A 21,718-nucleotide genomic window follows, 5' to 3' on the forward strand; every position below is an offset into this window, starting at 1 on the left:
CTTACAGGCTACTTCATTCTTCTAGAACAGAACTGTACTCACTGTGTTTGATTAGCTCTGTATTCAGTGATACAGTGATAATCTGCCTCACCACATTCATTCATACTCAAATCCAGCCTGAACATCCATTATTTGATTATGGCTTACATTTACTCTTGAATATTCTTAGTGTCTAACTGCATGCTTTGTTTCTTCTCTGCATCTCTCTTTTCCCAACTTGAGATTTCTGGTTTCCTCCATAAAGGCGTGCTCTCTAGATTTAGTAACACGCTTTTATTGGTTCTTTTACTTTGATCTTGTGTTCTTTGAGTTACTTGTTAGGAAGACAGCATGTGATCCAGTCTACTTTGACTACAGGAGACATCTGTCACTGACTTTGATGAATAACCCTGTTGCCCCACGTGGGAGGAAAACATCAAGCTACAAGAGGCCAAAAATAAAAGATATAGCCATGCCTAGCAGCTACCTTAGGCCCAGTGGTGCTTTGAGCTAAATGCCAAGGTCAGCAGGCTGACATGATTGCAGTGACAATGCAAACATGGTGATGTTTAGCAGGTATAATGGTTACATATTTAACCCATTGATGTATTATAAGAGCTCTAAGATGGTTTATCCTCGTATTTTCAGTGTGTTAGCATGCTAACATTAGCTGATTAGCTCTAAAGACAAAATACAGTTGAGGTTGGAATGTGTTTAATACATGGTTTATAACACACTATAATGTTGTTGTAAGCAGATATTATTTTTAATGTATCTGTCAATAACTATAACTTCTGCTATAAGTCGAAGCTGGTGTCAAGACAGATGATAGTATAAGTTAGTATGCATAATGATAACAACATAGTCTGATTTTGTGTGGAGTGAGTTGGGGGGCATTCTGACTTACCCCAACCCGATCAAATACTGAAAAGTAGCTATTAACTAGTAACTGTTTGTTCCCTGTTGTAAGTTGAATTGTGCATGTATATGGTATATATATGGTAGTACTCTATGGCTTTTTACTTGATGAATCATAGTTAGATAAATATCTTTTTTTTCTATTTACAGTTTGTTGTGTATTTGTTTCTATGGAACTTGCAACATAGAGAAAGATAAATTACAGACATGTTAGGAATTCTTTGTTTTTGAAAAGAAAATGATACCTATCAGGAGGGTTGTCCTGTAAACCATAAAATGGATTCATTTGTTTTGAAGTAAAACATTATGGTTGGCACTGCAAACGTGAAGATAGCTTCCCTGATTTTAGCGATATGAAACCTTGTGCCTCTATGACACGCTGTGGTGGCGATGACGACGAGGTGAGCCATGGATTCCATTAGCATTAGCTGCGCTGTGGGTTGTGTAGTAAGGTACCTGGGTTTTTTCCACCCTCTAAGATACCATCTTTTAATACATCGTAAATCTGTCTTAACTTTCAAATGAATATCAATAATATTTTGGTCTCACCCAACAGAAACACCATTGCTGTTAAAAGGCAGTGTTGTACCTGGACTTTTGAAATATCTATCTCGATAAAGAGAAATGATTTACCTTCAGGCATGTTAAGGTTCAATATCAGTTTTAAACACAAAAGGGTGGGGATGTAATTAAGTGAGATGTTGTTATGATGAATCATCTTGTGCTTGGGGCCAAACACAAAGATATCCATCAAAAGAAGGAACGCTGTCCATCAACTGTAAGCAGTAAGGGGTGTGTATGACTCTCAGTTTAGACACACCTTGGTACTGAATGTGGCTTGGACAGAAATCTGTCAGTTATCCTCTACAGCAGAGTGAAGGCTACAACATTTTGCCCTCTTTGTGCCATTGACATTAGAGCTTCTTATCAATATATGAAGCACGGCAGACCATGAGAGATCCAGTTCGTGGAATCCTTTAATGAGGAAACAGGTATTAAATCATGTTGCCAGAAGTCTCAGGTGTCCCCCTCCCCGAACAACCCCTACCATGTGTTATTGGTATCAGGAATCTTTCTTGGAATTTTTTCTCTTATATATGTACTGGTCATGTGTCACTTACAGTAAGGTGAGCCTGCATGTTGTTTGTTCATTTTAAGTCAGTGGTTGTCCAAGTGGGATCCTTGAGTGGGAATAATTTATTTTCACTATAATTTAATCTCTAACTAACACAATGATAGAATGGTTATTTTGGTAACTGGTTTCATGGGTTACACTTTCTATAATAAAGCATCTAAAAGCAAAGATCTTATCAGATGGGGGTCCATAATCTAACTTCAGTCAGTTTAGGGGTTCTTGACATGAAAAAGCTTGAGAACCACTGCTTTATATTGTATACCTACTATGTTACTTTTATTTGTGACGAGCCTGTTAAATAAACACCCTCACAAGCCTCTACATGGTTGTGATGATGGAAGTTATTACTTTAAATCAAGTTATACAATCTCACTTCTCTGAAAATGTTCTTTGTGCAAATGATGAAACAGAGAAGAGTGAATAAGGACATTTCTCAGCCACGTCACAGTCACCCTGGCTTTGGCTGGTGGCCTTTGCAGGGTTGCTTTCAAAACACATTTGCATTAAGGGTAAAAACCATAAAATCCTTGTCTTTTTTCCACCATCACTCTTTATCTCAATCACTGTTTTGTTTTATTACAATGGAAGTTTTTAAAAACCTATTAACTACTGTAATGCAGATGATTCCAGCTTTAGAGGATAACCTTTTCACCACATACTAAAAGATGGCAATTAACTGCAATGACATGATGAAGAATAATGGAAAATAAAAGTGTTTTTTTTAAACTGTCAAAATGAAAGATTGAAAGTATTATCATCCATAGCGTTAGATACAAAGCCTGTTATTACATGTTTTTACAACATAGTCTCACAAACTGTAACTGCATATTCCCTGTTCACAAATCACTGTGTGGTTGGTTATCTTTTGTAAAGTGGTTACATGGTATTGTTCCTATTTCTTAAAAAAAACATGTAAGAGCTGGGAAAGTGAGTTAGTACACTATGTACTAACTGTTCACAATGAAAGAAATGACAACATCACATACCTGACCTAAACACTGCTACATTGCATTTCAACTCAAGTCGTTTGCAGCCTCATATTATGTTTCATTGTGTAAAGTGGATTTTGATAAAAAACATGAGGTATCACATTTGATTCTGGACCCGTTTAAGACATTGCAAGTAAGTAAATAATCTGCTTTCACTGGCTGATAATGCAGCCCTGGTTTTAAGACTGTGTATTTCTTATATCAGGTACATCTGTTAGAGTCCACAATCTCTTTCCAAACCAAAACCCAACTATCTGAAAGACAAATCTTCAGATCAGAAACTGTTACCAGCTAACATCAAGCACATTACTTATAGTCTTGCATATTTTTTTCCGGTAACACTTCAGACTACCCCAATTTATTATAAGTGTATGAATGCAAACTTGTATATTTATATTTGTAAGTCTAAATTCTGTGCTACAGGCTTGCATACACATACCTGCAGGCTGAACACTTCAGTGTCTGCCTGCAAACTCCATTTCACAAGTTTGTGCATTCAGTTACAGGCCTACAAGCCAGTATTCATGACCTGTGAGGCAAAAGTACTCACACAGGAGTGCACATATGCAGACTTTTGACATGTTTGGCTAAATCCAAATGTCTGGACTTCCAAGCACTAGCAGACTTACAGGCTTTGTGGGCGTATTCCTGGGAATTCTACATGTGCTGAAGGCTGTCCAAATCCACAATTCATCAAGTCCAGAAGGGGCCTCAAGCAGACCCTCTGCAGACTGCCAGAGACTCCTCTTGGGTAGGAGACTTCACCAGAATTTGCTCAGAAAATTACCCATAATCCTCCTGCAGTAATGGGCTATACAATGTCAAGAATACTACAAAGTATTATTCTCAATAATAACAAGAAACAATAATTATCAGAAGAGGGAGGTTTTTTTCCTAGTTAGAATCCTATTGCAGATATCCTCAATGTTTACACTAGATATCAAACATGTTGTGGATATCTGAAACTGAATGGCAAACGTGACGTCATTTGTCCCAGGAAGAAGGTCATCGTGGACATTTGCACTGAAGTAGATATCTGCAATATATATCCAGTCTAACTATTAAATGTCAAAACAGCTTGTCATAGGAGGGTGGTCCTTTGGATTCAGACTTTATGGTGTGTTGCAGTCACGTGTTGTAGTCAATATTCTACACTGATCTTTGTAAGGAAGAAGGGTGAGACCTTCAACTTTTGACCAATTAGCTTGGTTGGAGTCACTACAGAAGCAGCATGTTATTTCAACACATAAACATGTCAATAATGTGTGTGCGCTCACATTCCCCTGCAATTGTTTTTGCCCCACAGCTCAGTAATACAGGTTTGCTGGCCTGTTACTGAATACACAATATGCAAAACATACTCAGCCCTCAAGTATGAGGACTAAATGCAAATATGCTGCAAAAGAATTTATGTAAATTTACACACAACTAACACTACAGAAGTTTGTGTGGATGATATAATAATAATAAACACTCCTTTTGGCAATGTTAGATTTTGTCCAATATCATATGAACTCAGGGAAGGCAAAAACAACAAAGCATCACTGGCATAATGAAAAGTAATCAGGATCCCAGAAACTGTTAAAATCCTATTGATAAAATTCTGTTTTTTTCTCCAAAAAAGGCTGTATGAGAAGAAAGGCAGTTTAAAGCTGTACTTTTAATCTTAATAGATATGTTTATTGGTTATAAAGAGTAAATTGAGCAACTGCTAACATGGCCGGTTAGCTCAGTTGGTTAGAGCGTGGTGCTAATAACGCCAAGGTCGCGGGTTCGATCCCCGTACGGGCCACATCTGACTTTTGTTTTGTATCAGCATGTATGTAAGGATGTCAGACCGTGCATCGTTACGCATAGCCACCGTGACTGTACCTATAGTCTATGATTGGAAGCGACAAGTTCGGCTGTCAGCCTTTTGTATTTTTGGAGCCAGAAGTGACCACATTCGGAGAAGACGTGCTGATGTACAGGCTAGACAACACCTGCTGCTAGCTGCTAGCTTGGTTAAAACGGTGCATTTACTACCTATTTTTAACTGTGATAATTATGGCTTGCGAAAAACAAGCTTAAACAAAATACACTCACCTGAAAAGATAAGATATAAGCAATATTCTTCGGTTACATACATACAAACATAATATATAAACAAAGCTTGTTGTGAGCAGCATGCAAATCACCAGCTGACAGTGCCATCATGTAAAAACTGAACAACTGAACACTTATAATACTAGTATTGTAATCCGGGATAGCAAATGAAACCATATACTCATTGGGGAAATGTTTACTGGGGTAATAAATCATATGAGAATAGCTGACATTAGCTAGCGCGTGTTAATAAACGTCTGCGGAAACAGTAATAATTGATAAGATAATATAAAAAGCCCATCACTGCTTATAACTGCAGCTTCATTCAGTTTAGCGTAGTCTATTTGATAAGATGTATAAGTCTCCAATCGGAGCAGATGAGGTTCCATGGTGTAATGGTTAGCACTCTGGACTCTGAATCCAGCGATCCGAGTTCAAATCTCGGTGGAACCTGACTTTTGTTATCACAACTCCACACATACGTGCTCAAATAGACAAACATTGCTTCATATAACCGTGAAGCGTTAGGTCTTTCTTCCGTCTTTCTTGACCATTTTATATCATTTCAGTGAAACTTAATGTAATGTTTCTCGATATGCATATGTGGAGCTAAACAATTCTAATGATCATAATCGAAGGTGTTTAATTTCTGATTTTACATCACATTTTACAGATCCCACACATTTTATTCAAACCAGATAATGTACAAAAAACGTCTTTTTATTTTCCTTTTCCAGATTGATTCACAATCAGCACTTTTCTTTACAAAATATACCACTTTGCAAACCTAAATGAAATGTGAGAGTCTGATAAACACCCACGTGGTTGAGAATATTGTCTTTTAAAAAAATGTTACCTTTTACATGCTTTTATTGTTAATATATATTACCCATCAAAGACTTTTGTGTTTGAATTCATCTGGATTTAAACTGATCCAGACAGCTACAATGAAGAAGTAAACTCCATGTTCTGGCAGTAAGAATCAAACACTTTGAAGTGTTTCTGAACTGCAACATCAATGTGACCCCAAGTGACAGCTTATCGTATGTAGGAATCATATGAAGTCAAATGAGGAGTCGACATCATGAAGTGTGGCACGGCTGCAGATAAACAGATCGTTTGAGAGGCCTCTGGCTGTATTGAGCCTCTTTCATTTTTTCTGGCTTTTCTTGGACTTTGCTGCACCCTTCTGGTCAGAACTGGATCCTGCATTTCTGAGAGCAAGAAAAAACAGAAGTTAACCAAATAAATAATAATCATTGTACAAAGTGTGCATATCTCATTTATGCTGCTTTTAATAATCTAAAAATCACTATAATACAGAAAAGACATCTGGAGTACTTACTTGGGACTTCTGTTTTTAATCTCTGGTTGTAGTATGATGACTTCCTCTTCTTCACTGTCTGATATCTCAACCACTTCTCCTTTATAATGGAAACACAAAGTCTTCATTATTATTTTTTATTCAGGAAATCTTCAGAGCCAGATTAACTAAGATAACTTTAAATAACATGAATTAAAAATGAAATAACCTCCGCTACTCTGCTCCTTTCTATGTTGCTCCACTTCCATCTTTGTCACTTTCTCCTCCTGCTCTTCACTACCGTCATCATCCTCTTCCTCTTCGTCCCCGTCGTCCTCTAGTCCCCAGCTGCTCTGTAACCCCAACCCTACCTGACCCATGCCAGGGACGGGCAGCACTGGAGACGGCACCCTAGTACACGCGGTTAAGGTCCCACAGTAGACACAACACGGCAAAGTGAGACAAATGAAAAGACAGAGATTGTACATGATGCCACAGAGATGGAGCTGTTGCTATAGGATACGTTTGAAGCGGGGCCTCGGCTTTCTGGACGATGTCGTTGGCTGTTTCCGTCACGTCTGTCATCTCCACCGGAGTCTCGTTCTTTTTCAGAGCTGTGATTCGCTCCTGCGGCATAGACTCTGCGAAACCAAACCTACCGCCCGCCTTCCTGTAAAATGTGAAAACACAGAGCTCTCATCCGTCTTCAAATGACATCACCAGGGTAAATAAATCAAGTGTGCTCATTTGATGTTACTACTCACCTGGCTTTCTTGTCATTCTCCAGGGCTTTGGTGATGAGTTCTGTGATTTCAGACACTTTGACGCTGGCTATTTTACTGCATCTCATAACCTAAAACACCACAAACAGCCACTTAGATCAGTCGAATAGTTCTGTTTTCACCCTCACTATTAAGTCCAGTCAAGTTCATTCTTTTCTTACAGGATAATTACCTCCATACTTCATTAGTGCTACAGTACAATATCAATATTTACCTGCTCTTTCAGCAACATGATGCCCCCGCTGGACTGGATGGAGCAGATTTCTCTGTGTTTGTTCATGGCGATCATCAGCAAGCCATCCATCACCCGCTCCTCCCGCTCACAGGGGTCCACCAGCAGATACGTCCTGCAGAGGGAACACAGAGCGCAGAGAGAGGACAATTGAGAGTGAGGAAGGACAATGTTCACAACGGGACAGCTGAGCAAAAAGTTGTCATGTAGAGCTGAATGTGTTTGTTTCTGCTTGTGTTACAGTGTGAAACTCAAATCTGTAATAATGACAACTGGCTCAGTTTTTCTATTCGGTACCTAATATTCACACTCTGCTGATACTCAACTTTTACATTTGCTGTCCCTCCCTCCTTAGAAAAATCTTTTTTCTGAGCAAGAAGGAAATTGTTTCAGAGTAATGGCATCTCACATTTTTAATAATATATTTCATCTGCTTCTTCTTTTTTTTTTTTTTAAGGAAAAATGCCAAAAATGTTGTAGTTGAAAAAGCTTTAGGAATGTGAGGATATGAAACTCAATATCTTTGGAATGCTGGACTGTTGATCAGACAAAACAAGACATCCGAATGGATTTTTTTTCCACCCACAATTTTCTGACATTTTTCAAGATACAGCGATTGATTGCAAAAAATACTTTGCTGATTGATCAATAATGACAATAATCATTATTTGCAGCCCTATATATGTTATTACAGTGTTTTGATTGTGTCTAAACACTGTAATTACATGATAAAGTCACACGGTGTGTCACCAAAAATCAAGAAAAAAAACATTGATTATTACTAAAGCTGTGCCTGTTTTTTAAAATATGTAATAATAACTTAATAATAATTATTGTATTTGTTTCATACAAAAACTGCAGCTCAAAGTGCTTTACAACAAAAGAAATTACATATACCAAGTGCTTTAGATTAAAAGGTCCTAAAAGGAGCATAGAACACTGTTAATATGTGTTATGAGTGGAGAAATGACGACAATATAAATACATGTGCAACTGCAAGCAAGCTGTTTGCTCGCACTGATACACAGCAGATAAAAAAGAAAACATATATAAATAGCAATTCTAATAATATTATGTATATATAATGGGCAGCTGGACAGATATTAATACTCAGTATATTCCTTATAATACTAGTGACGGGAGTGGAACTCAACATATACTGTATGTACATATGCACAGAAAAATGATGGTCATGTATTTAAATGTAGTTTCTCACCCTTGCTGGAAGAAGGAGAAGCTGACACTGATGGGCATGTGGTAGATACTCAGAGGAATAGGGTCTCTCTCTTCTGGAGGGTACTGCAAGAGCACAGGAATAAATATACAGTTATAACATGCACATAATAACTCAGAAAATGGCTGTGATGGGAGTTTATCTGTGGTGCATTATAATAGTAAAGGGTTATTCCATGTGAAATCAACAGAGGGCTCCCAACAGACCAATCTTGGATATGCTTCATATTTGATGTCTTTGTTACCAGGTAGAAAGTTCAGACTTTGTTCATTTACTCATTAAAAATACTGCTTCCAGTGATATGATTGTTTTTATGGTACTTCATAATTCATGGCCAATATGTGAAATAGTTTGTTTTTCTATTTCTAATGTCTCATAAATCAGAAATTTTGATTTCTTTCAGACATGCACCTGTTTGCTAATAAAGTGCTATAACATGAGTTTTATATATCAACATTTAAAAGATCTGATGTGGTCCTGTGTGAGGATGTAGTGCTCAGAAGCATGAGAGATTGTTTTACTACAGTGTTAACCAAGCCATAACTTGGCAAATATTCAACTAGGGACTGACTATTTTATAAATGAAACACATCTAATTGTATAGAACAACTCCTGAAAATGTCAAGCATCTAGCATGAATAGCTTATAATTAATGACATATAGAAGTTTGTAATGTTTCATAAACACTAACTTTTAGCCAACCATGCCCCCTTTTAAAGGCTCTATATATCTCAGAAACAAAAGCTGAACATTTGTGCAAACTAGTTGTTGGGTACAGTGACTTTGTTTGACCTGGAATAACCCTAAAGTGAGTGTATTTTGATAATAAAAGGATGTGTTGGAGCTCAGATTAAACAGTGCTGCGTTCACAGTAGATTCAGTAAAGCAGAGACACCACTTGCTGCCTCGCTGCCGACTCACCACAGTGACTTCCTCTCCCTGGATGCCCACATCTGGACGTTTGAAGTGGTACAGAGCGGTGATGGCAGCAATACTGGCTGCATCCATCAGGTTCCCATCATGATTCAACATGTGAATGTCCACTCTGATCTGCCACACCTGATCACACACACACACACACACACACACACACATCAGCTTCATCGTAGCATCACGGTGGATTTGGTTCCTTTCTCTATATCCTTGTGTGTGTTGAAGTGTGTGTGTGTTTTACCTTTTCTCCAGACACCACACACAGGGACTCTGTATCGATGCACTTGGAGTTCCTCAAGCATCTCTCCAGCTGTCTGTTGAGCTTCACTGACAGCTCAGACTGTCTGAAGAGGCAGAAAACCCACAGCTGATTAACACTGTCTGCATTAAACTAAATGAACCACGTTTCAGACACATTTCTAGTCTAATATGACACTTAAATGATCAAATGTTAAGAGACTTATTATAAGCAATAGAGGGAAGAAGTTACATGACATTTGTCAGATGCATAAGCAGAAAGAGTCTTTAGTTCTTCCTTACCTGCCCTGTTCAAATGCTGGTGAGGCCATGGGTGACAGCTCTATGTTGAAGAACATGATTCCTTCGTTTGGTCGGTTCTCTTTAGGAGCCACGATCTCACAGGACACCTGGGCCATGACCCTGTACAGTACAGCACAGTCATATTACAACATCACAAGAAATATAACTTTATAGTTTCAATGAATACAAAATGTCCTGGATGAGTTTAGGTACAATGTGCTCATTCTGAAGGTTGTGAGAGATTGTCTCTTGCGTGCAGCAGTATGTCAAGGATGCAGCACAGCATCAATGGTTTTGCATGAGAGGCTTTTATGCTCTTTCATCTTCCTAACTCAACTAACCCAGCATTAGACAAGCATAGTTCAAACCCTATAAAAACGGTTTCAAATTATTGTCAAGATACTCCAAAGTGTCTTAATCTTTCAAGATAAAACACATTCAAGATGACTTTATGAATCTTCTATCTAATACAGAATGATGCCATCACACACATTACATCTTCTATCTAAATATTTATTGAAAGCACAGCATAGAGACCTGTTCAACAATGCAGAAGTTTATATTACATAATAAGTATTTTAAAACATTTGACCACAAGTTCACCTGGTTTTCCCCAGATCCACAAAGCAGCATCCATAGTCAGTCCCAAACGTGATCTTTATCTTTCTGTAGTCATAGGTCTGTCGTCCATCTAGACGCTGCAGAGAGCAGATGAAACAAGACAGCACTTTATGCAGATACTAATATGGGACTAATTCATATATCAAATAATAATAACAAACTAATATTTGGAACCCCTGGAGATGGTTTTGGAGAGAAGGATGTTGTGCAAGCTGCTCAAAATAAGAGACAACACTACACACCTCCTACACAACCAAGGAGGTCATTCTTATCCACTGTTATATCAATCTACAGTGGAGACTCCTCTACTATTACATTTTATCTGCACATTAATAGCAATAAGATAAGATGTATCTTTATTGATCCCCCTTGGGGGAAATTTAAATTGACACAGCAGTACAGTGGGAAGAAAGTAGTAGAGTAAGGGTGAAAGTGATCAAATAAAATAAACTCTAAATATAGCACATAACTTCTGGGCTGCAATATTTAAATGTGCAGTATGCAACGTTTCCCTGGGATTATGTGCATGTGTGTAATGTTCCTGGGATTAACATAGTAAGGACAGCATCAGTCTTCTTTTTGTTGGATTAGGATGTACTGGGAGCTGTGGTGTTATGCAGTCTGATGTCTGATGGTTTTTATTTTAAATGTTTATTTTGTATCACACTTTTTATTTATATTTACAACAACAAAAAACACAAATATGTAAAGTAAGCTTCTTTGTCTCTCTCTCTCTCTCTCTCTCTCTCTCTCTCTCTCTCTCTCTCTCTCTCTCTCTCTCTCTTTCTCTCTCTCTCCATATATATATAAATATAAAGAGGAACCTATTAATTAAAATCATCCGGTCTATTGACAACATGATGAATGCTGCCTCAGTCTACTATAACTACTAACAGTGTATCATTGAGTGTATTATAGACACAGTGTAATTTAGAGTTAGTATTGACTTTAGATGAAAGCAGCAGTGTTGTTAGTAACACAGCAATAACAGCAGAAACAAGGTTGAGACATGTTATAAGAAAGCTTCTCTCACCTTTTTTTCTTCGATGGCTTTGAGCAAGAAATCCCGCTCACAGTTGGCCAGCGGTGTGTCCTTCATACTGCAGCTTTTTCTGCTTCTTATACAATTATTTCAATTATTTAATTCACTGCTGAACTGCCACAAGCATGCGGCTGCCATCAGTGTTTTTTCAACTCTGCCCCGGAAACGCTTAAAATGCGTCAAAGTAAAAAGTAAAAGAGGGACGTTTTCTTTACTTGTATTAATTACAATTATTATTTTAAAAATTCCTGTTATATGAGCTTACTCGTTTTTATCTGTTATGAACCAGGCCGTAGTTTGTCTCCTGTCCACACTTTTTAATAAAATGTACAAATAATGCTTTTAATCTGAAATCCTGCGAGTTCACGGTGCCTTCAGTGCTTTTTGTAAACTCGCAAATGGGCAATTTAAACGCGAAAAAAAAGGACTGCTTATTTATTGAATGTATTTTGAATGCATTTTGCAATGTGAACGCATATACTATCACTCATTTGCACTTTTGTGCGAACAATGAAAAATTGGACCTTGTAACTAAGGAAGTTGTGGGTGGGTGCATTTGGGAATGGACTATGTTTAGTAGCTCTCGTTGTACACAGAATAACAACACAATAATCTTCAGAAATACACACAGGGAATCACTGGATACCAGTGAAGCCATCTATGTAACTGTAAACAGAATACAAATAGTGCAAAAAAGTGAAGAGAACTGAGATAAATATGAAATGGTAAAAAATTACATTTTCCATTATTTACATATAGTACGTTGCCGTGTACAGTATATACAGCCTGTTATACACATTTATACATGTAAATGAATGTAATAAATGTTAAATGCTTCACACGTGCGCTAATGTAGTAGGTACAGTATGTCTGGTTTCAGCATTTCGCGTTACTCTGGCTCGTCACTCATATTTCCTGTTGTGTCGGTAAGCACATGAAGGCACCATTCATGTCTACATCTTCTCTCATTGCGCATGTCCGTTTCAGGACTTGCTCTGGCTCTCATCCGCGCGGCGCTTCGTTATCCCGGGTCGAGCTGTCATCTAACGTCCATCGTCTCCAGCCTAAGAACGGCGTTTCTTCCAGCTGCACTTAACGGGCCTTGGAGCTACTCTGAGTGGGTGAAACGCAAGAAAAACTCCCTGGGTGTGTGTGTTTTTTTTCCACTGCGGAGAAGCAGCTTCTATCAAGGATTTTTTCTCTGCGCAAGGTGTGTTTGTGTTGCTCTCATTCATTCACCGCCGCCACTAATGCAGCCAGCTAACGGTCGCTATGCAGTCGACACATTTTTACATCACCCTTTGATGTCATACTAATATCTGCACTTTGTGTTTTCAACACCGGGACGTGTTTAATTAGCGGCCTCCTCGTATAAGCCCATTACTTTGCTAGCTAAGCTCGTGTTATTGCTCACGTTGGCTGTTTGTGATTGGTTCAGCAGCTAGCTAACGTTAGCTTAGCGGAGCATATTCATCTGCAGGGTTCAGAGGCAGCCATGTTAGCTCCACAGACCTGTCCTGGGACCTACTTCTTTGTGTTCCCCACATCTTTGTGAGCTCCGAGTGTCTCAGACTTTACGAGAAAAATTAAATAAAAGCTTGTTGACGCTGCTTAACGTTAACCAGAGGCTGGTAAAAGCTGCCCAGTACAGCCGGACCAAAGCTGTGTCAGTGCTTAGATAGCTCTGGATGCACTCTGTGTTGTTGGGAGAACATCATTGTATTTACTACGAAGAAGCTTTATGTGAAATATTGATGAAACGGACATCCATATAACATAGATACAAGGTGCAGTTGTGTTTTAAAGATATTAGTCACCTTTTACTAACACTTAGGTGATGATGATGGGGTGAAATGAGTAGTTACAGCCAGTGTTGACTCAATCCTTGCTGGACATTATTCACCAATTGGAGACCTTATTTTCATTTCTTGTACATGTATCAGCTTTTGTCTGGTTGCCGAGAGTCCTCTACTCCCACATTTCTGTTGTTGATTTGCTGTCTTTGTACAGTCAGTGTTACCAGACTGAGCTGTGATGTCAGTTTCATGAAGGGATAGCCTAAAGCTGACTCAGGGAAAGGCCAGCCTTGTGATAATTATGTCAGAGCTTTATTGATTTTTGCTCCAGTTGATCTGAAATGGACGAATTAACCTTTTTTTCCTACAGAGTTGTAACCCTTGACTCATTCATCATCCCTCGCAGGATTTATAGCCACAAAGGCAGAATGACAGCTGGAGATGATGCACTCAGCTGAGACAGTGTACTCCTTAAACACTTCATTTTTCTGTTGAGACTGTCACGTCATGATGAGTGCACTGCATAAGGCGATGGCCTTTTCTCTGAAGTAAAACTAAAGGTTAAAACCTGATCAAGTCAAAGTGGTTTACACATCAACAGTTATTTCTTTTACGGACACGAATAAAGAACAGACTATTCCGTTAAAACACCGGATGTCATTGGTTGAGAATCCGCTCTGACTCATTGTCTTTAATGTCAAAAAGCCAATTCATCGAGGGCCTTCAACATTTCTGCTGCTGTGAATGTGACCACAATATCTTGACCGCTTTCTGTGCGGGGGGAAAAAAAGATGCTCAATAGAATCTGAGTGTGTTGTCCCCACTTCTGAGAAAGCCTGTGTTAATCTGAATAACTGCATTGAGCTTCTGAATGTTTTATTTGACACATTTGTATATCTTCACATCTGAATCCTGCAGAATTCCACATGACACATAGATTTTGTTGCATTCAGGCCAAAGATACAAACAAATAAATAGAGCAAAAACATCTTCAAGCTAACATGGCTCTTAATCTCTCCCTTATGTTCATCGTGGATCCTTTTGATCCTCCCGCACGCTGATGATAGCAAATAGAAGAGCGGCACTATTGGAGTTTAAGTTGATTAGGAATTAAGAGAAGCTGTGCCGTCTCTGGCTGTGCTTCTCATTTCCTGCTGCTTTGAAGAGGAGGGAGCTGGTGTGGCCCGATCAATAGGAGGTTACTGAGGCTGTTGTTTGGTGTAATCAGTTTCTCAACTGTACCATTGTCCAGCTGGTTATCTTTTTAGGGCTAATCCTGTGCATGGACTGCTATAAATTAGGATTAGAAAATACGTTTGGGGCTAGTTGTATGCTTTAGATTTTGGAAGCGTGGCAGGGATGTATTGTAGCAAAAAAGGGGGCAGACTTTTTTTTTCCCTATTGTTTTAAGGAAATAGTGTGAAAAATGTGAGATAAGGATGTGATTTGATAACACGTCCAACATCAAGTAGCACTGTGTTCTAATGCGACCTCCATCTCTTCTGTTTTTTCTGCTATCCTCTCGTCCCTTTTATGCACTTGTGTATCTATTTATATCATCGACTCAACACACACACACACACGCGTGGCTCTCCATAAATAATATCTATCTCACTCGCACCTGCCTCTCGTTACCACCAACACCCACCCACCCGCCCCCCCTCCCCATCTCATCCTCTCACACCACACCCTGCTTCTCTGCGAACACCACACACTCATCTTATCTCACACAACATTCACCCTCCTCTCTCTTTCTCTCTTTACAGATGAAGTTGGACAGGGGTTGGGTGTGGCGCCTGCTGCTCCTGTCCCTGGCTGTGGCGGCGGTGGCGGCCCAGGAGAAGGAGTCAGAGGTGGACGTGTCAGATTTGGATGAAGATATGGGCCTGGACGAGGAGGAAATGAAAGTTCTGATGGCGGATGAGGAAGAGGAGGAGGATGAGGCAACGGTGATGGACGAAGAGCATTCCGACGAGATTGAAAGCGGAAAGGCCGGGACTGACTCTGAAGTGTCCTTTCAGGTCAGGAATGAGTCAGAGGCCAAGAAAAGGTTAAAAGTGGGATTTGACTGTAACATGTAGATTTTAAATGCGCCACATGTTTCTGTTCCCCAGGTAACGTACAAGACTCCTGTCCCCACCGGAGATGTCTACTTCTCAGAGACGTTTGATGATGGATCGCTGGACAGGTAAGTGCTGCTGAGGACGAGGCATAAATCTTTAATGCTTGCTGAGATACATGAATCTCCAAAAGTACTGAGTGACCAGGATGAATAGAATCAGCGTGTGTGTGGAAACTCAGCGTTTTGTCACGTTTATCTCCACAGATGGCAGATGTCCAAGACCGTGAAGGGGGATGCAGATGAAGAAATCGCCAAATATGATGGTTTGTTGAACTTACCCCTTCCCCCTTCTGCTCATATAAATGTGTATGTGAGGAACTTATCTCTTACATCATGCCAGTGAGCTCAAAGCAAGATATTTACAACCTGGCTTTCATTTGGCCACTGGTGTTATAAGTGATGATAACACCTGGCAACACAGTCGCAGTGATATGCAGCCACAGCGCAGACACGTCAACAGTGTTTGTGATGCCTGTTTGATTACACTAAAGCTGTTTCAAGTATATAAATCAGCTGCTAGGTAACATTTTATTATAACCCATGTGAGTTATAGCTTTGAGCGTGGAAATTTGACTTCATGGCGTGTTTGATCATAGGGAAGTGGGCTGTGGAGCAGCTGAAGGAGAACAAGGTTCCAGGAGACCAGGGCCTGGTGCTCAAGTCACGCGCCAAGCACCACGCCATCTCCGCCATGCTGAACAAACCTTTCGTCTTCCAGGATGAACCTCTGGTCGTGCAGTAAGTTCACACACACACACACACACACACACAAGAGTTTCAATTAGTGGCTGACACTTGATTCTTTATGTTTGTGTTTTTGTGTATTTCTATCCCAGGTACGAGGTGAATTTCCAGGATGGTATCGACTGTGGTGGAGCTTACATCAAACTGCTTTCAGACATTGACGATCTCACACTGGTGGGTATACATGTTGCCCTCCTACTGTTGAGTTTTAATGTGTATAACTTATATCAGAGCAAGTACTAAATAAGTATCAATCTAAACAGAATCCACAACTACTCATGTGTACTCAGGGACTGCCCATGTTGGTGGATTAGAGCTAAACAGACTTAAAATTTACTCTCTAAATTGTTTTTGCCCTGCAGGAGCAATTCCATGACCGCACACCCTACACCATCATGTTCGGACCCGACAAATGCGGCGAGGACTACAAGCTGCACTTCATCTTCCGCCACCTGAACCCTCTGAACAAAGACACAGAAGAGAAGCACGCTAAGAGGGCCGACGTGGACCTCAAGAAGTTCTACACCGACAAGAAGACTCACCTCTACACTTTGGGTACGGAGACAGTTTAGAAAAGAGAGTGTTATGTGTTTGTCTCTAATAGAGATTTCTTTTACCCAAAAACGCCTCATTGATTAATAATGAACTTAATTTCAATCCTCAGTCCTGAACCCAGACAACAGCTACGAGATGTTCATCGACCAGTCCAGCGTGAGCCGCGGCAGCCTGCTGCATGACATGGTGCCTCCAGTCAACCCAACCAAAGAGATAGACGACCCCAATGACTCCAAGCCAGAAGACTGGGACGAGAGGGCCAAGATTCCTGATCCCGAGGCCGTCAAGCCTGAAGACTGGTGACTACAACCATGATACTTTTAAAAAATGTTATTGCGTGTTAAATTTAGATTTGACTCAGGCATTACTAAGAAACCTGAATGTGTGTCTCAGGGATGAGGACGCAGTGGCAAAGATCGAGGACCCCGACGCGTTAAAGCCAGACGGCTGGCTGGATGACGAAGCAGAGTTTGTGCCCGACCCGAATGCGGAGAAACCTGAAGACTGGTAAAGAAACACAAACACACAACCAGCCTTTGAAGTGTTATTTATACAAAGGAACAATCCGACCTGACAGCTGTCCTCTATCTGCAGGGATGAGGAGATGGACGGAGAATGGGAAGCCCCGCAAATTCCAAACCCAGCCTGTGAGACGGCCCCTGGCTGCGGGGAGTGGAAGCGACCCATGATCAACAACCCTCAGTACAAGGGCAAGTGGAAAGCCCCACTGGTGGACAATCCCAACTACCAGGTAACACATGCCTGAAGGTTTTACTTTACCACAAGGGGTCCAGGAACAAATACAAATAGAAAAATAACATGATCCTTGTAATGGCAATCTAAAAATTCTAGGACTGGATTTGAGGATTAATGTCTGTTTTGATACACTTTGATATTTGTCTATTTATGACTCTTAGCTTCTTGGTTTTTGGTGTAAAAGTTTAAGCCTAACCCTACATGACTCAGCTAAAACACTGCTGGCTCACTGTGTGACACATCATGCTGCAGCTGAAACCATCTCACGGTCCCTCCCCCTCTAATCCTTTTGACCCCCCCACATTCTTTGTCTTCTTCCCAAGGGAGTCTGGAAGCCGCGCAAGATCGATAATCCCGACTATTTTGAGGACCTCCAACCATTCAGGATGACCCCATTCAAAGCCGTGGGCTTGGAATTGTGGTCCATGACCTCGGATATCTACTTCGACAACTTCATTATCACCTCTCACAAGGAGGTGGCCGACCGCTGGGCCTCCGACAGCTGGGGGCTGAAGAAACTGGTTGCCAGCGCCAACGAGGTCAGTGGTGTCGCGTGAGGGCAACACACCTTCACATTAACACTATGTTTATCATTTAACACAGGCCTGTCAGTGTTTGGAAAGTGCTCACTGTCTGCATCTCAAACATCTCTTGTCTTTCAACCCGGCCAGCCGGGGATTTTCGCTCAGTTGATGTTGGCAGCAGAGGAGCGGCCGTGGCTCTGGGTGATCTACATACTGACAGTGGGGCTGCCTGTAGGACTGGGTGTGCTTTTCTGTTGGCCAAAGGTAACACACAAGCCACCTTTTTTTTTCAATTGTATGTTTCCGACCAAGTCCCAGCCAACCCACTTTTAACCTCATCTACCCGTTTGTGCCCAAGAAATCCGATGACTACGTTTACAAGAAAGTGGATCCGCCTCGTCCCGATGTAGAAGAGGAGGAAGAGGAGGAGGAGGAGGAAGAAGAGGAGGCAGCAGCAACAGACAAGGAAGGCAAAGCAGCCGAGGCTACAGAAGGCACCCCAGCTGCAGGTGAGAGAAGAACACTGCAGGTGTTCTTTTACTCTTTCACTGCTTCTGACATTCTCTCCTTCTATATAAAGCAACAGAGGAAGCTGAGGAGGAGGAGGAGGAAGAGGACAACGGTGCTGAAGCAGGAGGAGACAATCTAGGAGGGGATGACGATGAAGAAGAAGAAGAGGAGGAGGAAGAGGAGGAAGAGGAAGAGGAGGAGGAGGAGGAAGAAGAGGAGGAGAGCAAAGCTCCCGAGAGAACATTAGCAGATGAGGTTGGTGTCACTTTATGTGCACGGCAGTATGAGCCGATGGCTCCTGTGTGCACTCAGGGATTTAATACCTGGAAACATCCTCAGATTTCACCACCCACTTTCTCCTTGCTTCACTTTAAACACTTTCACAATTTAAATTTATAGTGAAAGATTAAAAGAAGCAAGTTGTAGGAAATGAGTAATGAGTCACTCCATCTGTGAGAGTCAGTGTTTTACTCCAGATAGTGTGAATAACTTGCAGTTTGTTCTCATGCTGAGGTCTTAGCCTCTAAGCCCTGGGTTTAAATGTAATGTTTTTGTATTTAGTTTCCCAAGGCCACAGTTTATCAGGATTTACGTGTTTGCTTTATGTCGTCTTGCTAGAAGGAACTTAAAAGTACTGTTTGCCTAATGTAAACAAGTTGCAGGGTCTCTGCAGCCTCCAAAATGTATCCTTATTATTCTAATGCAGCTGGAAACAGCAGATCAAATGACTACACATAATGTGAAAGGTGTCACTCATAGTGACAAACCCACAGAAATGATCACCTGACTATGCACTTCTCCTCAGTAGCATTTTAGCCTCATTAACTGTGGTTTTGGTTTTACTGCCCACACAGTCACTGCTCTCATTAGCCTCATTTCCAGCATAAAAAAGCTCAGATGAACTCACTGTACGCTACCTGCCCAGCAACAAACGGCACACGAACACAGTGGAGCGTGAAGCAGCTAAAAAGCCAGATGTTTCCCTCAGAGACAAAAACAGCAAAAAAAAAAGAAAAGAAACAGAGAGAGACACGTACATTCATCTGATGGAGGTAAACATTAATCCAAGTGGATGCCAGTGCAGCTTTTCTGCTGCTAAATAAGCAACTGCTTCCTAACAAGTCAGGTAGATCATTAATGTGTTTACAGCTTGTTTCTGCTGCCCCCAAGTGGACAAAATATCAGCTAATGCAGGTTTAATGAATACACTGTTCATTAAGAGCTCTTTATATGCTCTTTGCTGAACTAATGGATGTATAAATAACATAACACATCATATTCATTTTTAGTTTAGTTTAGTTTAAGTTTAGTCTGTCTCTTGCGGCCTGAACACAACACACTGGAATAGGTGCCTCTTCTTCTTCTTCATTTTCACCTTCAGTCCTTACACTTTAAAGAATGGTCATGTTTTGAATTATTATTCTGTTAATTAAAAAAGTGACGTTTTAATGATTTAATATCCTAATTTTACAGCCGAAGGAGGGAGGAGACATGTCCGAAGAGAGCCACAAACAAGCCGTGAGAAAGAGGAGGGTACGGAAAGACTGAAGAGAGGGAACCCTCACCACGCCTACTGTCTCCCATCCCCCCTCCACAGGGAGGAGGTGGAAGGGCCGTCGTCTCTGCTGCTCCCCCCCTTTCAGAGCGGAACAGCATGTGTTTCCTCCCAAAAAAAGAAAAAAAAAACACCACCTGGTAGCCTGCAGTCACACTGGCTGCTCCCACCCACGTCTCCTCCATCCCTCAGCTACACCCATCACAGGTTCGCAAGTCTTCCCTCCTATCCCCAACCACATCCTGTCTGATTCACCTGTGAGATGAATCCCTCTGGAGATTTTATGCATTTAGCTGATTTATTTCCATCCTTCTTTCCCTCTCTCATCCATTGCTGTCAAAATACCCTGAGAAAAAAAAAAGCCCCATCTCTTTCACCTCATCTCTGCTGTCAATCTTCTCTCTGAATACACGCCACCGTAGATCTACCGGTCAAGTCTGTCTCCCCCCGAGAGCGAAGGCGGCAGAGAGCGTCCTTGACGCCCGTCGACTCCGCTCGCTCACGCCACAGCAAGCATATCATCATAGGGGCTCCATGTCAGAAGTTTAGACTTTTTATTCTCGTGTCCTTTTTTTTGTTTGTTTGTTTTGTTAAAGAACACATTTGAGGACACAGTTCGACAAAAGTTCCTTCCTCGATTTCAAAATAGTTTGGGTTTTTATCGAGGAGAGCAGGCCGCAAGGAAAAAAGGCTGCGTTTGAGATGTTACCGCAGCATCTGGGACGTTTCAAGCAGGAAAAAAGTCGCCTCAGCTTAGGTTTTAAATGATTACCTCTTTAAAGAAAAGAAAAGAAAAAAAAGGATGTTCTGTTTTAGATTTTAGGTAGTTTGTAAGCGGTATCAGTTACATTTACGTGTGTTTTTTTACTAAGTTATAGCAATTTATGGATTGAGGATTAGCACTGATAACCCTATTTATTGATTTTCTTTTGTTTCAGTTTTGTTTTACGCCAGTATGAATAAAGATTAAATAATGCAGTGTTTTGAGTGACTTGAGGCAGTTTTATTAAATAAGATACGCTTACTCTGAGCCCAGGTCCGTAAAGTTTATGATCAAAGCACTGACTTTGAACGCCTTGGCCATCACTTGTCAATAAGAAGCTGGATATTAAATCTGAAGACTCAGTCAGTAACACAGCAGTGCTTTTCCAGAATATCTAGACTAGCTGGAGTTCTGAGCCTAGATTGTTGCCTGGGGAAGATGCTAATTTATTTCTTGTTTTTTTATCATTATTATTATTATTATTATTGTCTGAAGCTTTTGTAGTTCACGTTCTTGCCAAATGTTGGCAAATATCCCTGTTTACATTTGTTTGCAAATTGTACATTGCTCTTTAAAATAAAACTATTTAATACAAAAACC

General features: G+C 40.6%; 2 protein-coding genes and 2 non-coding genes across 4 annotated transcripts; 3 read left to right on the plus strand and 1 right to left on the minus strand.

Annotated features, from left to right (window-relative positions):
- The first annotated feature begins 4,739 nt into the window (after window positions 1-4,739).
- trnai-aau (transfer RNA isoleucine (anticodon AAU)) lies at window positions 4,740-4,813 on the plus strand. Its single transcript has one exon. It is a non-coding gene; the product is annotated as a tRNA-Ile (tRNA).
- A 674-nt stretch (window positions 4,814-5,487) lies between these two features.
- Window positions 5,488-5,559, plus strand: trnaq-cug (transfer RNA glutamine (anticodon CUG)). The gene has a single exon. It is a non-coding gene; the product is annotated as a tRNA-Gln (tRNA).
- A 259-nt stretch (window positions 5,560-5,818) lies between these two features.
- On the minus strand, window positions 5,819-11,934 carry exosc9 (exosome component 9). The gene is made up of 12 exons (XM_053340305.1): window positions 11,785-11,934; window positions 10,734-10,828; window positions 10,131-10,250; window positions 9,832-9,934; window positions 9,579-9,716; window positions 8,640-8,722; window positions 7,406-7,538; window positions 7,174-7,262; window positions 6,933-7,079; window positions 6,639-6,820; window positions 6,452-6,530; window positions 5,819-6,320 (listed from the first exon to the last, which is right to left on the minus strand). Exons 1-12 carry the CDS (start codon window positions 11,848-11,850, stop codon window positions 6,257-6,259), a joined length of 1,299 nt encoding a protein of 432 aa, XP_053196280.1. The 5' UTR covers window positions 11,851-11,934; the 3' UTR covers window positions 5,819-6,256.
- Window positions 11,935-12,922: 988 nt separating this feature from the next.
- clgn (calmegin) lies at window positions 12,923-21,708 on the plus strand. The gene is made up of 15 exons (XM_053340293.1): window positions 12,923-13,003; window positions 15,356-15,610; window positions 15,704-15,777; window positions 15,916-15,974; window positions 16,308-16,449; window positions 16,548-16,629; window positions 16,818-17,010; window positions 17,120-17,309; window positions 17,404-17,517; window positions 17,605-17,761; window positions 18,090-18,305; window positions 18,438-18,554; window positions 18,649-18,799; window positions 18,871-19,055; window positions 20,274-21,708. The coding sequence occupies exons 2-15, from the start codon at window positions 15,356-15,358 to the stop codon at window positions 20,346-20,348; spliced, it is 2,010 nt and encodes a 669-aa protein (XP_053196268.1). The 5' UTR covers window positions 12,923-13,003; the 3' UTR covers window positions 20,349-21,708.
- Window positions 21,709-21,718: the final 10 nt, after the last annotated feature.

Source organism: Scomber japonicus, chromosome 2, assembly GCF_027409825.1.
Source record: "Scomber japonicus isolate fScoJap1 chromosome 2, fScoJap1.pri, whole genome shotgun sequence".
Taxonomy (NCBI): domain Eukaryota; kingdom Metazoa; phylum Chordata; class Actinopteri; order Scombriformes; family Scombridae; genus Scomber; species Scomber japonicus.